The 14,088-nt window shown below is 59.3% G+C and overlaps 1 protein-coding gene across 1 annotated transcript; it reads right to left on the bottom strand.

Moving 5' to 3' along the window:
• Nucleotides 1–373: 373 nt before the first annotated feature.
• Nucleotides 374–13,878, bottom strand: PSD (pleckstrin and Sec7 domain containing). Its single transcript, XM_052660857.1, has 16 exons — nucleotides 13,000–13,878; nucleotides 12,626–12,728; nucleotides 11,781–12,141; nucleotides 10,601–11,041; nucleotides 9,231–9,425; nucleotides 8,984–9,064; nucleotides 8,666–8,778; nucleotides 7,971–8,029; nucleotides 7,761–7,850; nucleotides 3,826–3,869; nucleotides 2,213–2,403; nucleotides 2,041–2,111; nucleotides 1,782–1,939; nucleotides 1,488–1,632; nucleotides 1,073–1,216; nucleotides 374–604 (listed from the first exon to the last, which is right to left on the bottom strand). The coding sequence occupies exons 1-16, from the start codon at nucleotides 13,876–13,878 to the stop codon at nucleotides 374–376; spliced, it is 3,306 nt and encodes a 1,101-aa protein (XP_052516817.1).
• Between the last annotated feature and the right edge of the window lie 210 nt (nucleotides 13,879–14,088).

The following is a 14,088-nucleotide window of genomic DNA, read 5'->3' on the forward strand; positions in this document are numbered from 1 at the left end:
CCCAGGATGGAGGGGGACTGCTGGTGTCAGAGGTGGGGGTGGTCTCAGCAGAAAGCAGAAACGTCAGGTCTCCCCCACAAAAAAAAAAAAAAAGGAGCATCAAGAGTCCAGGGGGCCTGGCCCCTCCCACCCCCATCCCCTGTACGAAAAAGTGCAAAACATTATCACAAAAAAGGGGTCTCAGAGGGGCCCTTAGCCTAAGGCTCCTGAGGCCCGTGCCCTAGCCCTGCCCTGCCCCGGACACCGCGTCCGGCGCGGTCAGGCCCTGGACCGAGAGGCCCTCACAGGTGGCCCGAGGCCGGCCCGGGCTTAGGCAGGGCCGTGTCATGCAGGTGCCCAGTGGGCACCGCCCCCCCCCACTCCCACCCCCAGCTCAGGGCTTCCACCGCCCACTGCCTGCCCCTGCCCGAGCCTCTGAGTCAGGACACTGTGCCCGGGGCTGACTGGAGGTGTTGGGCGGCAGGGAGGGACTGGAGTGAGGAGCGGGGAGTCCATCCTGCGTGCCGCCGGTCTGGGCCACTGCTGCCTCCACCGCATCCAGCTCCTCGCTGCCCGCCTTCAGCTTGACCCGAAGCAGTGCTGCGTATGTGCCGTAGCGGGATTTCTGAGGCAGAAGGGCAGCGGTGAGCCTGCTCGTGCCCCTCTGCCCAGCCCACCCCATCTGGAGCAGGGAGGCAAAGAAGGCTAGGAGATACCAGGTTCTCGCCAACCTCTGGGGCCCCTGAAGCCCCCAAGGACTGACTGTGACCACTCACACCCCTGGGTGTTCTGGTGCCATTCTCTGGACTCTGTAGACTGCCAGCTGTAACACCTCGTGTTCCTGGAGCCTTTACCAGAGTCAGCAAACTGGAGCCCTTGGCAGAAATTGGCTCCTTTCATCACCCTAGTGGGGACAGACTACTGTCCTCCCTGTCCCACTTGAGAGGAAACTGAGGCTCATGGCAAGAAAGCTGCCCGCCCAGGGTCACCCAGATAGTCCCACTCTGAGCCATGCCCTTAACCATGTGTCTGAGCCTGTGCATGGGACACAGAGGCCCTGAGGGAGCAAGAGGTGCCTGGGCTGGGAGCTTACCTCAAACTCCAGATACGCCTCCTTCTGCCGCTGCTCTTCAGCCTCCTTACCCCGGGCCTTCTTGGCCAGTTGCATGGCCCGATGCTCCCTCAACTCACTTGCCATGGCCTTCAGCTTGGCCTCGTGGGTCCGCACCTGCTCCTCCTAGGGGCCAGGGGAGCATGATCAGGGTTACTCTGGCAGAGACAGTGCCTTTGTGCAAGGTTTTTGGAAAGGTGCCCCTTCCTCTGGATGAACAAAGCACCTGGTGTCTGGGTTAACTGACTGGATTTGAGCCTCATGGCCCCCCACATCCTGGTGCAGTGGATAGCCACATCATAGGCAGCAGCCTCCAGTGCGGTGGGCCTAGGCCGGCCCCACTCCAGCGCCCCACTTGCCCTGAGGCACCAGGTGGACAGGAGGTTGGCGAGGGTACCTGGGAGAGGCGGGTGGCAGCGCTGGGTAGCAGAGGGCGGCTGAACTTCTTCTGGGAACTGACGGCAGCTGGGAAGGGGGGTGCAGAGAACATGGCAGCCACCACGTTGATGCGAGTGATCCAAGACTGCATCTGCTCCAGGCTCCTGGGGAGACAGCACGGCCACCTGGGACTGGGCCGGGGATCCGCCCCGCGATGGCAGTGCCGGCTCAGGGTGTGGCCCGAAAACGAGCGAGGGGAGCGTGCTGGGGGTGGGGGGAAGGGGTCTGGGATGGGCCAGAAGAGGGCACTCACGGGGCCTGGAAGAGGAAGACCCGCCAGTCAGCAGTGCGCAGGTAGAAGACGTGCGGCCTCTTGCTGTAGTCACTGGCCCGCGTGGCCAGCGCGTGGTGGATGCTGATGGCGTTCTTAAGCTCTGCCTCCGACAGCGCTTTCCCAGGTTGGTACTCCTCCTGTGGGGTGCCCGTCTTGTCCTGACCACAGTCCTGTCCCAGCCCAGCCCCCCGAATTCTCTGAGCCATCCCAGCCCCACCCCTTTGGGCTGGCCTCACACCTTCTGAAGATAGAGGATCATGCCCTTGAGGATCCCGTGGAAGTTCTTCCAGCCGCGCTTGCCCCGAGGTGCTGGCGGGTGGGCAGAGGTGGGGGGTAAGGAAGACGAGCTGTGGGGCCTGAGACAGGCCCACTCCCATCCCCCTCCCAGGCCTTCCCACCTGGCCACGTACTCTTCCTGCAGTCAGGGTCCGCGTGCACCTTTCGCACCAGGGCGCCGTGCTTGTAGACTGCAGCCCCGGGCTCGGGAGTCAGGTCCAGGAAAGGGCTGGAGCCACTGCCACTGCCCCCGCTGACCCTCTTGATGACCTTGGGGTTGGGGTCGGCCAACTCAGACAGAGAGCGTCTCAGCTCCTCCTCGTCTCTGCAGGTGTGATCACCTCAGAGGGGGCTGGTCGTGGAGCCACAAGCCTGCCCCCACATCCAGTCCTGACCTCTGGCACCCAGGAAAGCTCTCCAGTGTCTGTGGAGAAGGAGGTGGGGGGGCTGCCCCTCTACTCCACAGAAGCCACAGAGGGTGTGGCTCTCCTCAGCCTGAGGCTCCTGGAGCCACATCTCCAGCCTCAGACCCGGTGGCCCAGGGTGCCACTGTACCTCGCCACTCAGATCAGGGCTCCTTGAGCCGGCACGTCTCTGCCCCCATACTAAAGCTCCCACGGGTAAGGCCATGTCTGTCCCTTCCTCTCTTCACATGGACCCAGCCCCATCCTCTCCATTTGTGCACACACACCCCTCACTCCCTTCTCCACTAGGGCAGAAACGTCTGATTCAGCTTCTTAACCACAGCCAGCACCAGGCTTTACTCACAGCTTGTTGGCTAAATGGTAGCAAGAGGAGCTTCCTAGTGGTTCCCTCGTACATCCTGGTCTGCAGGCTCTGTCAGATATCCTCTAAAGGATCTGATTCTATCTTGTTACTCCCTCCTCAGAAACCTGCAGTAGCTCCCTACTGCCCCCACACGGAGCCTACACCACATCCCACCAGCACTGTCTCTCCTTCCACACTCCACGCCAGTTAGGCCTGCCTCCTCTTGGTCTCCCCACCCCACACTCCTTTCAGCCACCATGCATTTGCCTCCCAAATATCAACTTCCCTCTTTCTCTCCCCAAACAATTTTCCCTCTCCTTCAAAGCTTGCCCTAAGATCAGTCCTCACAGAAGCTTTCCCTGATCCCCGCTGTACCCCAGACCTGAGCTTTGCCTCCTCTGAGGAGCAGAGGGAGCACCCAACTAAACTGAGCAGTGATGGACTCTCAGCAGATACCAGCAAGTATGAGTGACCCATTGACTGTTTAGATGAGGGCTGTACTCTCAGACTGGGGGATTCAACACTAGGCCTCCTCCCTCAGACTAGACTTTTCCAAGACAACTCTTAAGTCTTTCTGTTTCACTGGGGCTGCCAAGAGTAGACAACTCTGGACTCCCTAGGACCCAAGAGGGGGCTCTCCCTCTATCGATCAGACTTCTACTTTCCCGCTTGGATTGCCAAAAAGACCTCCCCGTTGTGTTTCCACACCCCTCCTCCCAGGTCAGTTGATCCTGGCCACCTACCCAACCCAGCTTGTCAAAACAACTAGCTAGAGACAAGACACAGGCCCCACATCCAGGCAGGATCTCCAAAAAAGGAAGTGAGGCAGCCTCATAGCCTCTTATAGTCTCAGCCACCTCCCCTGACTCACAGCCCCAGGGTTCACTCAGCCCACCTGAGTGCTCTCAACCCCTCCAGGCAGCCCCTTCCTGACATCTCATCCCTCCCCATCCCCCCTCCAGACATCCCCAGGACTCACATGGCCCATTGCAACTTTTCATTCTTGATGGAGCTGTACAAGGCCTGGGGAGGAAGGAACAAATCAGGGGGGTGGGGGTCGATCCAGGGGGATGTGTACCAATGCCCGAGCTCAGAGCCCTCCCTCCCAGTCAGGGGGAGAAGACAGAACTGGGGGTAAGGATGGGCATGGGTGTAATGACCAGTGACCCAGGCTGTAGAGTGAAGGACAGGACCCAGGCCCAGATCTCCCACTTGAGCTGCAGGCCAAGTGTCTATGGGAAGAACAAGCTATTACCATGTGTTATTTTTTGGTGGGGCTGAGCCGTGAGGCACGCAGGATCTTAGTTCATTGACAAAGGATCAAACCCACAGCCCTTATATCATATCAGGAACTTGGAGTCTTAACCACTGGGCCGCCAGGGAAGCCCCAGTACCGCACGTCTAACACGGGGCAAGCAATTAACACAGACATCACGGCACATGGTTGATGTACAGTATACAGTGACTGCTATTATTATCTTTGGGCTTCCCGGGTGGCACTAGTGGTAAAGAACCCATCTGCCAATGCAGGAGATAAGTGTGGGTTTGATCCATGGGTCAGGAAGCTCCCCTAAAGGAGGGCATGTCAACCCACTCCAGTATTTTTGCCTGGAGAATCCCCTGGACAGAGGAGCCTGGCCTATAGTCCACGAGCTCGAAGAGTTGGACACGACTGAAGCGACTTAGCATGCATCTTTACTGTTGTTATTGTTAAGGGTCATCCTGTTCAGATCCTGGGTAGGGGAAGCGCAGCTCCAGAGGGAACAGAAAGAGCAGCCTAAGAAGCTCTCCTTTCCCCAGCCACATCTTTGGCCTATTTCCATGGAATAAACCCACACAGAGCATATGGAGAAACTGAGGCCCAGGAACAGGACTCTCCCTGTTACCTCCCTCCTTGGCTAATAGAGAACACGCTCTCATGGCTCCCAACCCCAGGGCAAGCTGAGCACTTCCCCCAACCCAGACAGCCCCACCAAGCCAAATGCCAGGGTGCTCCAACCGCCTGCCCATGCCCATACTTCATGTTACTGGGGAATGGACATTAGTCTAAAGGGCAATAGTTTTAGCTTCCAAACCCTGTACACTGCCAACTCCCTGTGAACTCCTGAGCCAGTCCCTTCTCTCTGTGGAGTTGGCCTGGGGGACCTGCAGGGGCCTTAGGGTGGTGGGAGCAGAGGATGAGTTTCAGGAGTGGCACAGGGGACCCCTCTTCTTGGCAGCAGCCAGCGACATGGGCTCACACCAGTGCCTCCCACTGTGGGGGTGCTTCCACCAGCCTGTGAGTGGGTGTGTCCCCAGCATGTGTGGCTAAGTGTGTGGCGTGTGGTGGCGTGTGCTGCTGCCTGCCTGCGAGAAGCTGGGTGCAGTGGTGACGTCGGCACCTTCTCCAAGATGGGACACAGCCCCCCACACACCGCTCCCCAGGCAACATGGTCTCTGACTCTTTCACTGTCCACCCACTATGCCCAGCCCCAAGTGCCAAGCATCTCACCTGTGCACACCCTTTCTGGGGTAGGTACACCCCACCACTTCCACCCCACAGCACAACCCAGACAAGTGGACACACAGCCCTCCCAGCACAAGCCCAGCCCACACTCAGCATAGCTCAGAGCCCAAGCCCTCACTCTTCAACTCTCTGGCCAGGACGCTGAAGTGGTCGCTGAGATCCGGCCTGCAATAGTGTCTCCAGCCTCCCGGTTCATCCCCTGCCCCCTCTCGGCACTTCCGTTGGTCCACAACCACGTCTTCCTTCCAAAAGTCCTAAACCCCACGGGGGAGGCCCATATCCTGCTCTCACCTAGAAGGACCCTTTGGTCTGAGATCCCCAACTTGATCTCAGGGCCTCTGCCCTAACCTCTCCATCCATGCCCACCCCTGGCTACCCATGGGCTCTGTCCTGTCGGGCTCCCCCGTCGGCCCCCGCGAGGCACCCCTCGGCTCGTGCCGCCTTCGCCGCCTCCCTCAAGCCGCCCCCTCAGTGGCGCGCCGCCCTCAGCAACCCCCTCGGTCGGCCCCCAGCCTGGCGTGAGCTGCGGCCCCACAGCCCTCACCGCCTTTTTCTTCTTGCGGCTCTGCAGGCGGCTGACCACCAGGTCGGTGTAGAGCACGGGCTTGAGACTGCGCGAGCGCTGCGGCCAGCCGTAGCACAGGGTCTCCGCGCCGCGGTGGGTGCGCCCGTAGCGCACGGAGCACAGCGAGCGCGAGCGCAGCCGCCCGGCGCTGCTGTGGATGCTGTTGACACCGATCATGCTGGCCTGGCCGGCGCGCCGCGGCCCCCGGCCATGCCCCCGTCCGTCCTCGGCCCCGGACGGCCCGGACGGCCCGGACGGCCCGCGGACGGCTCCCCCGACAGCCGGTGCGAGCGGCCCGGCCCGGCCCGAGCCCGGCCCGGCTCGGCTCCCACCGACGCACACAGCGCGCGGCGGCGGCGCGGTCGGCTCTGCAGCTTGGCGAGAGCGGGAGGGGGGCGCCGACGGGGAGGGGAGGGCGAGGGCTGGGGGCGGGGACGGCGCAACATGGAGGCGTCCGACCGAGAGGAGGGCCCGCGGCGCGCCGTCACCGTCACCGGGGAGGCGCCTGGGAGAGCCAGTAGGGGGTTCTGGGGGGGGGGGGGGTTGCTGCTCCAGGGGTGCTGGGAGGTTGGGGCTGTGAAGGAGGGGTGCTCCCGTAGGCTCTGGAGCGCCCCCCGGGCTCGGCAGGGTGGGGTGGTGAGAAAGGTCGGAACGCCTCCTGGTGGCCCTTTTTTTATGGAGCCAGGAGGGGCCAAGAGGCTGGAATCACCCACCTCGCCGAGCCGCAGATACTTCAAATGCCCGTGTATATACCCCAGATCACGCTCAAACACCCCACCTTACATACATCCCAACTAGCCAGATGCACCAGTTCACACTCATCTCAACTCACAGACAGTAGAAATGCAGAGATACACCTCAAATTTTGCAGTCACATACATCCCCCTACTCATGGACACATGTCATAAACCAGATAGCCAATTCGCAGATATACACCCCAACACACACAAACGCGCAACCTACACCCCCAACTCAGATACACTTTACATCATAAAACCTAAGGACAAACACACTCCAAGTCAGACAAACCCCTTTGGTTCACCGACACCCTTAATCACACATATACAAGTATACAACTAAACTCAATATATATCCCAACCATTAACCACCCCCAACTCACAAAGGACAGCCCCTCAGATGCATCCCCAAACTCAGAAGCTCAACACACCCCAAGTTCACAGACATGCCCGTGCTGTCACACGTAGGTGGTGTCCGGGGACCCCCTTGACAACTCTGGGAGTGCAGGCCTCCTCGGATAGAGCACCACCGGATCTGGGAGAGGAGTGAAGCCGCGGACCAGGACACCCGCCTCCTCCTCCCATCCTACCAGCTCCAGTGTAGCTAACCCTCAGGTTCTGGCGCCCGGGCGCAGGGCCTGCCCATTAAGGACACAGAAGCTCAGGATGTAGTCCCAGTTTCGTGCTAACTGACTTCGCGATCTTCTAAAGCCTTTGTCCCTCTCACGCCCCTCTACCTCCGGGTCCCTCCGGTGCAGTGGTACCAGGGAGGCCTTTGTGGCCGTACACCCTGGCGCGGGGGTCATACACCCCAACTCATTGAACACTGTAGGAGGGACACTAATGAAGGCAAAATAGAGTCCAGGGCTCGCTGATCACGTGTTCTCCACCAGCTCCGCCCTCCCACACAGCCTGCGGGGATGAGGAGAGCGCATGCTCCGGGAGAGCCAGTCCCGTGGGGGCTGGGGGAGGGTCGGTCCCTAGGCTGAGTCACTAGGGCCCAGGCTTCCACAGCAGGAGCTGGGTGCTCGCAGGCCCCTCACCTCACCCGCCTTGGAGGCCTGCTGTCAGGTCCCCTGCCCCTACCCTCTGCCCCAACCCCCCACCTTGAGCAGCTCTCTGGGGAAGTCGCCGCCTTCGTTGAGGCCTTCCAGGTTACCAATGAAGTCTCCGCAGGTCATGCGTTTCCCGATGTTCTATTGGAGGGCACAGAGGCCTGTCAACTTTGGTGTGTGGGGGGTCGGTCCTTTGCCTCCCAGGCCTTGAAGTATCCGGACAGGGTTTTCCCATCTCCCTCCCCCTAGCCCCCCACTCACGTGGCCGTGGAGATCCGTATTGAGTAGCATGAGGGCGCAGGTCAGCGTGTGCGCACCGTCTAGGGGAGAGTTAACATTTAGCCTCGGCTGCCTCCCAAGGGGTCTTCCCACAGCTCCCTTCCTCTCTCTTCCAGTTCATGCCCTGACCCCTCTCGGACCCTCTTTGGCCCACAGGCACACTTTCGTAAGTCCTGGACCCCACTGGCAAACCCCTCTGAGGCAAAGACCTCTCTCCTCCAACAAATCCCTCAGACAGGACCTCTCCCCCTTCTTAGGTCACCCTACCTAACCCCCTAAGATTCTGGGGACAGCCCACTGCTCACACTCAGCACCAAGGTTCCTCTGTGTCTATGCATTAAACACAGCAGCTGAGCCCCACACAGTTATGCAGGCCAAACAGAATCCCTACTCAGGTCCAGCACTGTCTTGTACATATATGTGAACAACGGCATGCAAACACACCGGCCACGTGCCTCTTCACAGCACACACTAGCCTCTAGCACTGTACCTGCCCACATGCACAGTCCCACATCCGTGCAGTCATGCCAGCATTGTCTGCAATACATGCATGCTTCCATGCCTGCAAGCTTGTGCAGTCATGTACTTCTGCACAAACACTCATGCCGCTTTGCACAGATGCAGTACCCATCTGCCTCCATGACCAGACAGGAAAACCCTGACCCTGGCCTCCTCACCCTCTGAGGACAGGGCTCCAGGATTACACTGGAAGTATCTCTGGGAGAAGTGGGCCAGCACACGCTCCCGTTCCTGGGTCTCACCCATTAAGGCCAGCTCCTTGAGAAACACCCTGGGGAGAGGGGAAGAGGGGGCATGTCACATCTACTCAAGGTCCCCTTACCAGGCAACTCTGGCTCTTGGCCATGCCCAATCAGCTTGGGAAGAGTGACTTCAGGGCAGTTTAGAGGAGGCACAGGGCTCAGGGGAGGCATAACTGAAGCCCTGCACACCAGGCCTAGAGAGTAGGGCCTGCTCTCAAAGGGCTGGACACCCACCTGAGAGCTTGGTCCAGAGTCATGCCCGTGAAGACAAAAAACTTCAGGTACTCGCCAGCCACAAGTTTGCTGAAGTCATTGCTGTGGGCAGGGCAGAGAGACAGGTGGAGTCTCAAGGGCAAGTGTCAAGGGGCCAGGTGGGGGTAACATAAAGACCTGGGGGCATCAGATATAGGGGATGTGGAGGTGCTGCCCACAGAATGCATTCCCTCTCCCCCCATCCTCAATCCCAGCCCAGTGTCTTTACTTCTTGCCCAGATGCCGGGCCACATCCGCCTTCCTGAAGCCATCCAGGCGGTACAGCCTCTTGGCGAGGCGCTGCGCAGCCTCCAGGTCTGCCTTCTGCCCGTTGGACAGGGTGTCAGTGCTTCCCAGGGCCAGCCGCTCTGTGCTGTCCAGCTCGGAGTCCGAATCAGACACCAGCTGGTTCAGGGGTGTTTCACTGCCGGGGTAGAACACCAGCTCAGAGGTGAGACAAGCCCTCAGGGGCCATCCAGATGCTTCCTCTGCCTCCAGACCCAGTAGACAGAGAAGGAAAGATAGGGACATGGGAAAGGCATTTTTCTTTTCTCCAGAGGAGATTCTTTCCATCAGCCTAGTCTATCATTACCACCTCTCTGTGGAAGTCCTGCCTTAAATCTAACGCGCATCCATCTTGCTTCTGTGGGAGTTTGGGCTGCTTTCCCCCAAACTCCCTAAGTTTGCTATTAGACATAGATTCCCCATCCCCACATTGGCCCTACTCAGAGTCCTGTCTCTCTGAGAATATGGGCAGAGATAGGACTGCTAGGGAGGAACAGTGGAGGGTCAAACAAAGATGTGAGGCAGCAGGGACACTCTCCTGCTCCTACATCTTCCCTCTTCCCGCCTTTTAGCAAAAGGAGTCTCCTCCATGGTCCTTCTCTTCCACCCACAAAGAAGTAGGCTCTGGGGTAGCGGGGACAGGGGTCAGAGCACACCCCCTCAGCCCCTGTCTCCTCCTCCCTTCCCTTCCCACCCTAGCTGCTTTACTCACAAAGCCACCTGTCACCCCAGAGACAGAGGCCGGAAACTCCTGGTTGCTAGGCAACCCTGTCTCCCTGGCCACCCCCTCCTGTTGCCATGGCTTCAGTGACTGAGAGGGTAGCTGGCAGAGGGGAGAGCAGAATGGTTAGACTGGTGAAAGGACTTCCTGGGGAAGGGTGAGAGACTCCAGATTGGAGGGGGTAGGCGACATGGGAGAGAGGAAATAGGAGAGGCTGGTGGCTGATTCTTTGGGAGGAACCTCCAGGCTGGGGGGTGGGGTAAGAGCAGAATTCTAAGCAGGTTAGAGGCTCTATGTAAGGAGGGAAGCGGCCTTCTAGAGAAAAAGGGCAGTGTTCTCTAGGGATCCTTCTGTCCTGAACCATGGTTTTACAAGTCACTGGATCTGAGACCAAGGCAGCAGGCTGTAAGGGGCTCCCACTCACAGCCACTGGAAGTAGTCCTCCAAATGGGAAAACACATCTGTATCCCCTAACCACCCCAGTCAGGAGTCAGGAATATAAACCACATTTTTACATTCAGGATCCATCTCTTGGAGCAACTGTTTCTGGGACCCTAGGGCCTGAGGTCTGAGGAACCAAAGGAATCACTCACCTGCCCAGGGGTGCTGCCCCCAATCCAAAGCTGTCTTCTGAGTGGCAAGGACTAGGGGGATCCCTCCCTGGGGCCTGCTTGGCTCCAGCCTCTGCCTCCTCTTCCTCCCCTCTCTGTGTCCAAGGCCCATCAGCAGCAGAGCTGGTACCAGAATCCGGTTCAAGAGGAGCAAGTGGGGCAGGAGCAGACGGATCAGGCCTGGGGGCAGGGGGTTGGGGAGGCAGCTCGAAGGTGAAAAAGGGGCTCTGGGTTGGGCCAGGTGAGGCCAGGGCCTCCAGCGAGGCGAGGCTGGTGTAGGAGGTGCCCTTGGCCCGGTGTGACTCCAAGATGGCTTCAAACACACAACTGAAAGAGTCAGGCCCATCAGCCGAGGGGCTGGTCCCAGGTAGAAAGGGCAGAGGTGACTTGAGAGGCCCAGAGTGAGGCATTCGGGTACCTGGCCTGTAGGGGCAGGGAGAATCTCTGATCAGGGGCCTAGAGCACAGCTCTCAGGTATCATTTCACTGAACTTTCACACCAACTCTGTGAAGGAGATTATCATCTCATTTCACAGGCTCCCAGCCCCTCCCAAAAGTTACCTGGCTCAGAGCTCCCCACCACAGGTTCACCAGGCCATACAATGCCCCCAGAACACCCCAGCCACCCATCCCCAGTACCCAATCCCTTCCTCTCTCACTCCCTGCTAATCTCCCGTTCTCCTATTTCTCCCTGATCCTCTCCCCTCCTGCCATTCCATTTCTATTTCTGGCAACATCTTAGGAGAAGAAGATGAGGCTCCAAGCTGCAATGGGGTGTGAGACAGAGAGGAAAGCCCCCACACTCCACATTCTCCTGCAGGATCCAGGATCTAAACTGATGCTCCCAAGCCCCCAGGCTTGATTCTGGCCTCTCACCCTGCCCCCCTGTCCTTCCTTAGAACCCCTTTCTTCCTCTATCCTTGTGTTCCTACCCTCCTGGGTTCTTGCTGATGGCCCCCCCACAACTCCAAACCCGGTACTCTGCCATGCCACAGGCTTCGGTCTAGAATCCCGTGCTCCACCGCCCTGTCAGCACTCCAGCTTGGTCCTGACACTCCCAGCCCCACCCTCATCTCTATCCCAGTCCCTTGGAGCCCAGCCCTGGCTCTGGGTCAGTGGGAAGGAACAAGTCCCTTTCCTCTCCCACTCCCCCACTCACTCACCGGGCCCCTTCTGAGGCCTCAAACACTTCGTCGTCCACATCCTCTTCCCCACCTGCCTCATCCTCATCCTCATTGCCACTGCCCAGGCTGGGATGAGGGCCAAGGCATGGGCCAGGACGTGGGGCAGGTGGGCAGGCAGTGCCAGGAAGGCCCTCAGAGCTGGGCTGACTCTCGATGGCCGAGTCAGCCTCTTCCCGCTCAGTCAGCACCTCATCGATGTCGGTCTCGCGGTAGCACCTCAGGGGCACTGTGTCCAGGTCCGTCTCGGAGTACTTGGCTGCTCGCCCCACAGCCACCCCAGAGCCCTGCCCTGAGCCCACCCCAGGTGGAGATGGGGGGGCCTGCTCTGGGGGCTTAGCACCTGCAGTGTGCATAGGCATCCAGGTCAGCAGGTTACTCAGGTCAGCTCCCTGTCCCGATTCTGTTCTCAGAAGGATCTCTCCCCCACTGCCTCATATTGGCCCGAATTTCTTTCGCTGTCTAGCCACCATTCCTCCTGCTACAAACTCAGCTTGTTCCTGGTGAGGCTCCTTTCAAATCAAGTTCTTGTCAAACAGTTTTGAGGGGCCTGAGGGAGACCAGCCTCTTTACTCCTCCAAGGAATGGCCCTTGATATCTTGCCATTCCCCTCCCTCCACTACCCAGCTGCCTCCAGGTGCCCAAACCAGCTGCCATCCCTAACTGCTATCATAACACGGATGGAAAGACTGAGGCTTAGAGAGGCATTAGCCAAATCAGAAGCCCAGGAAAGGACTGGGGGAGTTTAAAGGAAGGCTCCCTAGCATACCATGGCTCCTGTGGAAAAGGCCCTGTCCTGTTCCCGTGGCCTCAGTCTCAGGCCTTACCTGAGCTGGTGGGGTCCAAAGAGCCATAGAAGAATTCCCATTTGGCTCGAGCGATTCTCTGGGCATGAGAGGAGACTTCTCGTGGTGAGGACCAGATGTCCCCCTAAGCCAAGGAGGGAGTCATAGACACAGGCACCCAGAGAGAAAACCAGACATACAAAGACACAAGAACATGGGACAAAAGCACAGAAGGAAAAACATACAGGGACAGAAGTATAAAGACATAAGGACAAACACAGAGAGCAAGAAGGAGGCAGATTTAGCACAGATTGAAGAATTCAGAGTGATAGGCCCAAGACCACCAAGGAGACAAGACAAGCCTTGGGCTTCGCTGGGTCTCTGAGGTTGCAGGGAGCCCAAGGGAGATCACATACCTGGTTCAGGAGTCCAGTGTCAGCAGGTCCTCGGAATAATGTGGCCAGGTGCTCAGAGGGGCCCCCCAGCCCATTGGGAAGAGAGGAGTAAAGACCATCTGCTCCAACCTGGGGTTGAGTTGGTGGCCCCTGTAAAAGGCCCTGACTTCCAGGCCGAGCTGAGCCTCCTCCAGCTGGAAGCGGGTCTGATGTGGATGCTTCTAGCCTCAACTTTTGATGGGAGCCAGGCCCGAGGGCTGGGGTGGGCCTGGGAGGAGAGACCCCACCCAGGTCCCAGCTCCGACTCAAGCCTCCAGGAGCAGGCAGCCCATTCAGTGGCCTCACAGTGGCCTTCTCCACGAAGCGGAATATGACTACAGAGCTCTGGGCCCCTGGTCGGGGCTGCCCAGTGGGTGAAGAGGGTGCCCAAGGTGAGGGAGCAATGCGGGGTGAAGGGGGGCCACGCAGAGGTGTACAGGGCGCTGTCACACGTCCAAGCTCCCGGCTTCGGGGACCTGGACCTGCTACTCGCCGGAGTAAAGAGCCTGTACTGCCATACATGCTGGCTGGGGGGCTCTGGGGCACTGGGCCTTCGGGGAGCCAGCGGCGTGGGCATCGTGGTGGGGAGATGGCACAGTCGCCTTCCGAGCAGAAGCGCATGGCACCCTGGGCCATGCTGGGGCCGGGGGTCAGGCTGGGGGGGCAGGGATGGCCAGGCCAGGTGGGGAGTGAGCGGGCAGCATGCTCTTCAGACAGGCCTGCAAGAGAGGAAGGGGAGCAGGGGGTGAACTGCTGGGGAGTCAGGAGGATGGGAGAGCAGAGATAGGGAGGGAAAGCAGATGGGGCCACTGGGCACCAGGGGTCTAGCCCACCCTGGGAATATGGCTGGGCTATTTCCATGGAGGCCTGAGGAGAAAAGAATTATGCCCCAGTGGGCCCCTGGCTCCTCTCCTTTCTGCCTGGGGGCCCAAGCATCACCCTGAGAGAACCAAGGAAGCTATTTCAGAAGCTGAGTGAGCCCAGAGTCACTGTGGCATTTTGGAACTACTTCTGGTGGGGGAGGGGGAAGACTGCTACCCCACCCTCAGGATCAGAAGTATCAGCCAGCCA

The sequence above is a fragment of the Budorcas taxicolor genome, chromosome 23 (genome assembly GCF_023091745.1).
Source record: "Budorcas taxicolor isolate Tak-1 chromosome 23, Takin1.1, whole genome shotgun sequence".
Lineage (NCBI taxonomy): Eukaryota > Metazoa > Chordata > Mammalia > Artiodactyla > Bovidae > Budorcas > Budorcas taxicolor.

Excerpts from the sequence above, each read along its gene's own strand:
- PSD (XM_052660857.1), bottom strand. The coding sequence starts at position 13,878 with ATGGAAATAGCCCAGCCATATTCCCAGGGTGGGCTAGACCCCTGGTGC. Across the intron at positions 12,142-12,625 it reads TTTGGACCCCACCAGCTCAG|GTGCTAAGCCCCCAGAGCAG; the intron begins GTAAGGCCTGAG and ends TGCACACTGCAG. Across the intron at positions 8,030-8,665 it reads TGGAGCCCTGTCCTCAGAGG|ACGGTGCGCACACGCTGACC; the intron begins GTGAGGAGGCCA and ends ACTCTCCCCTAG.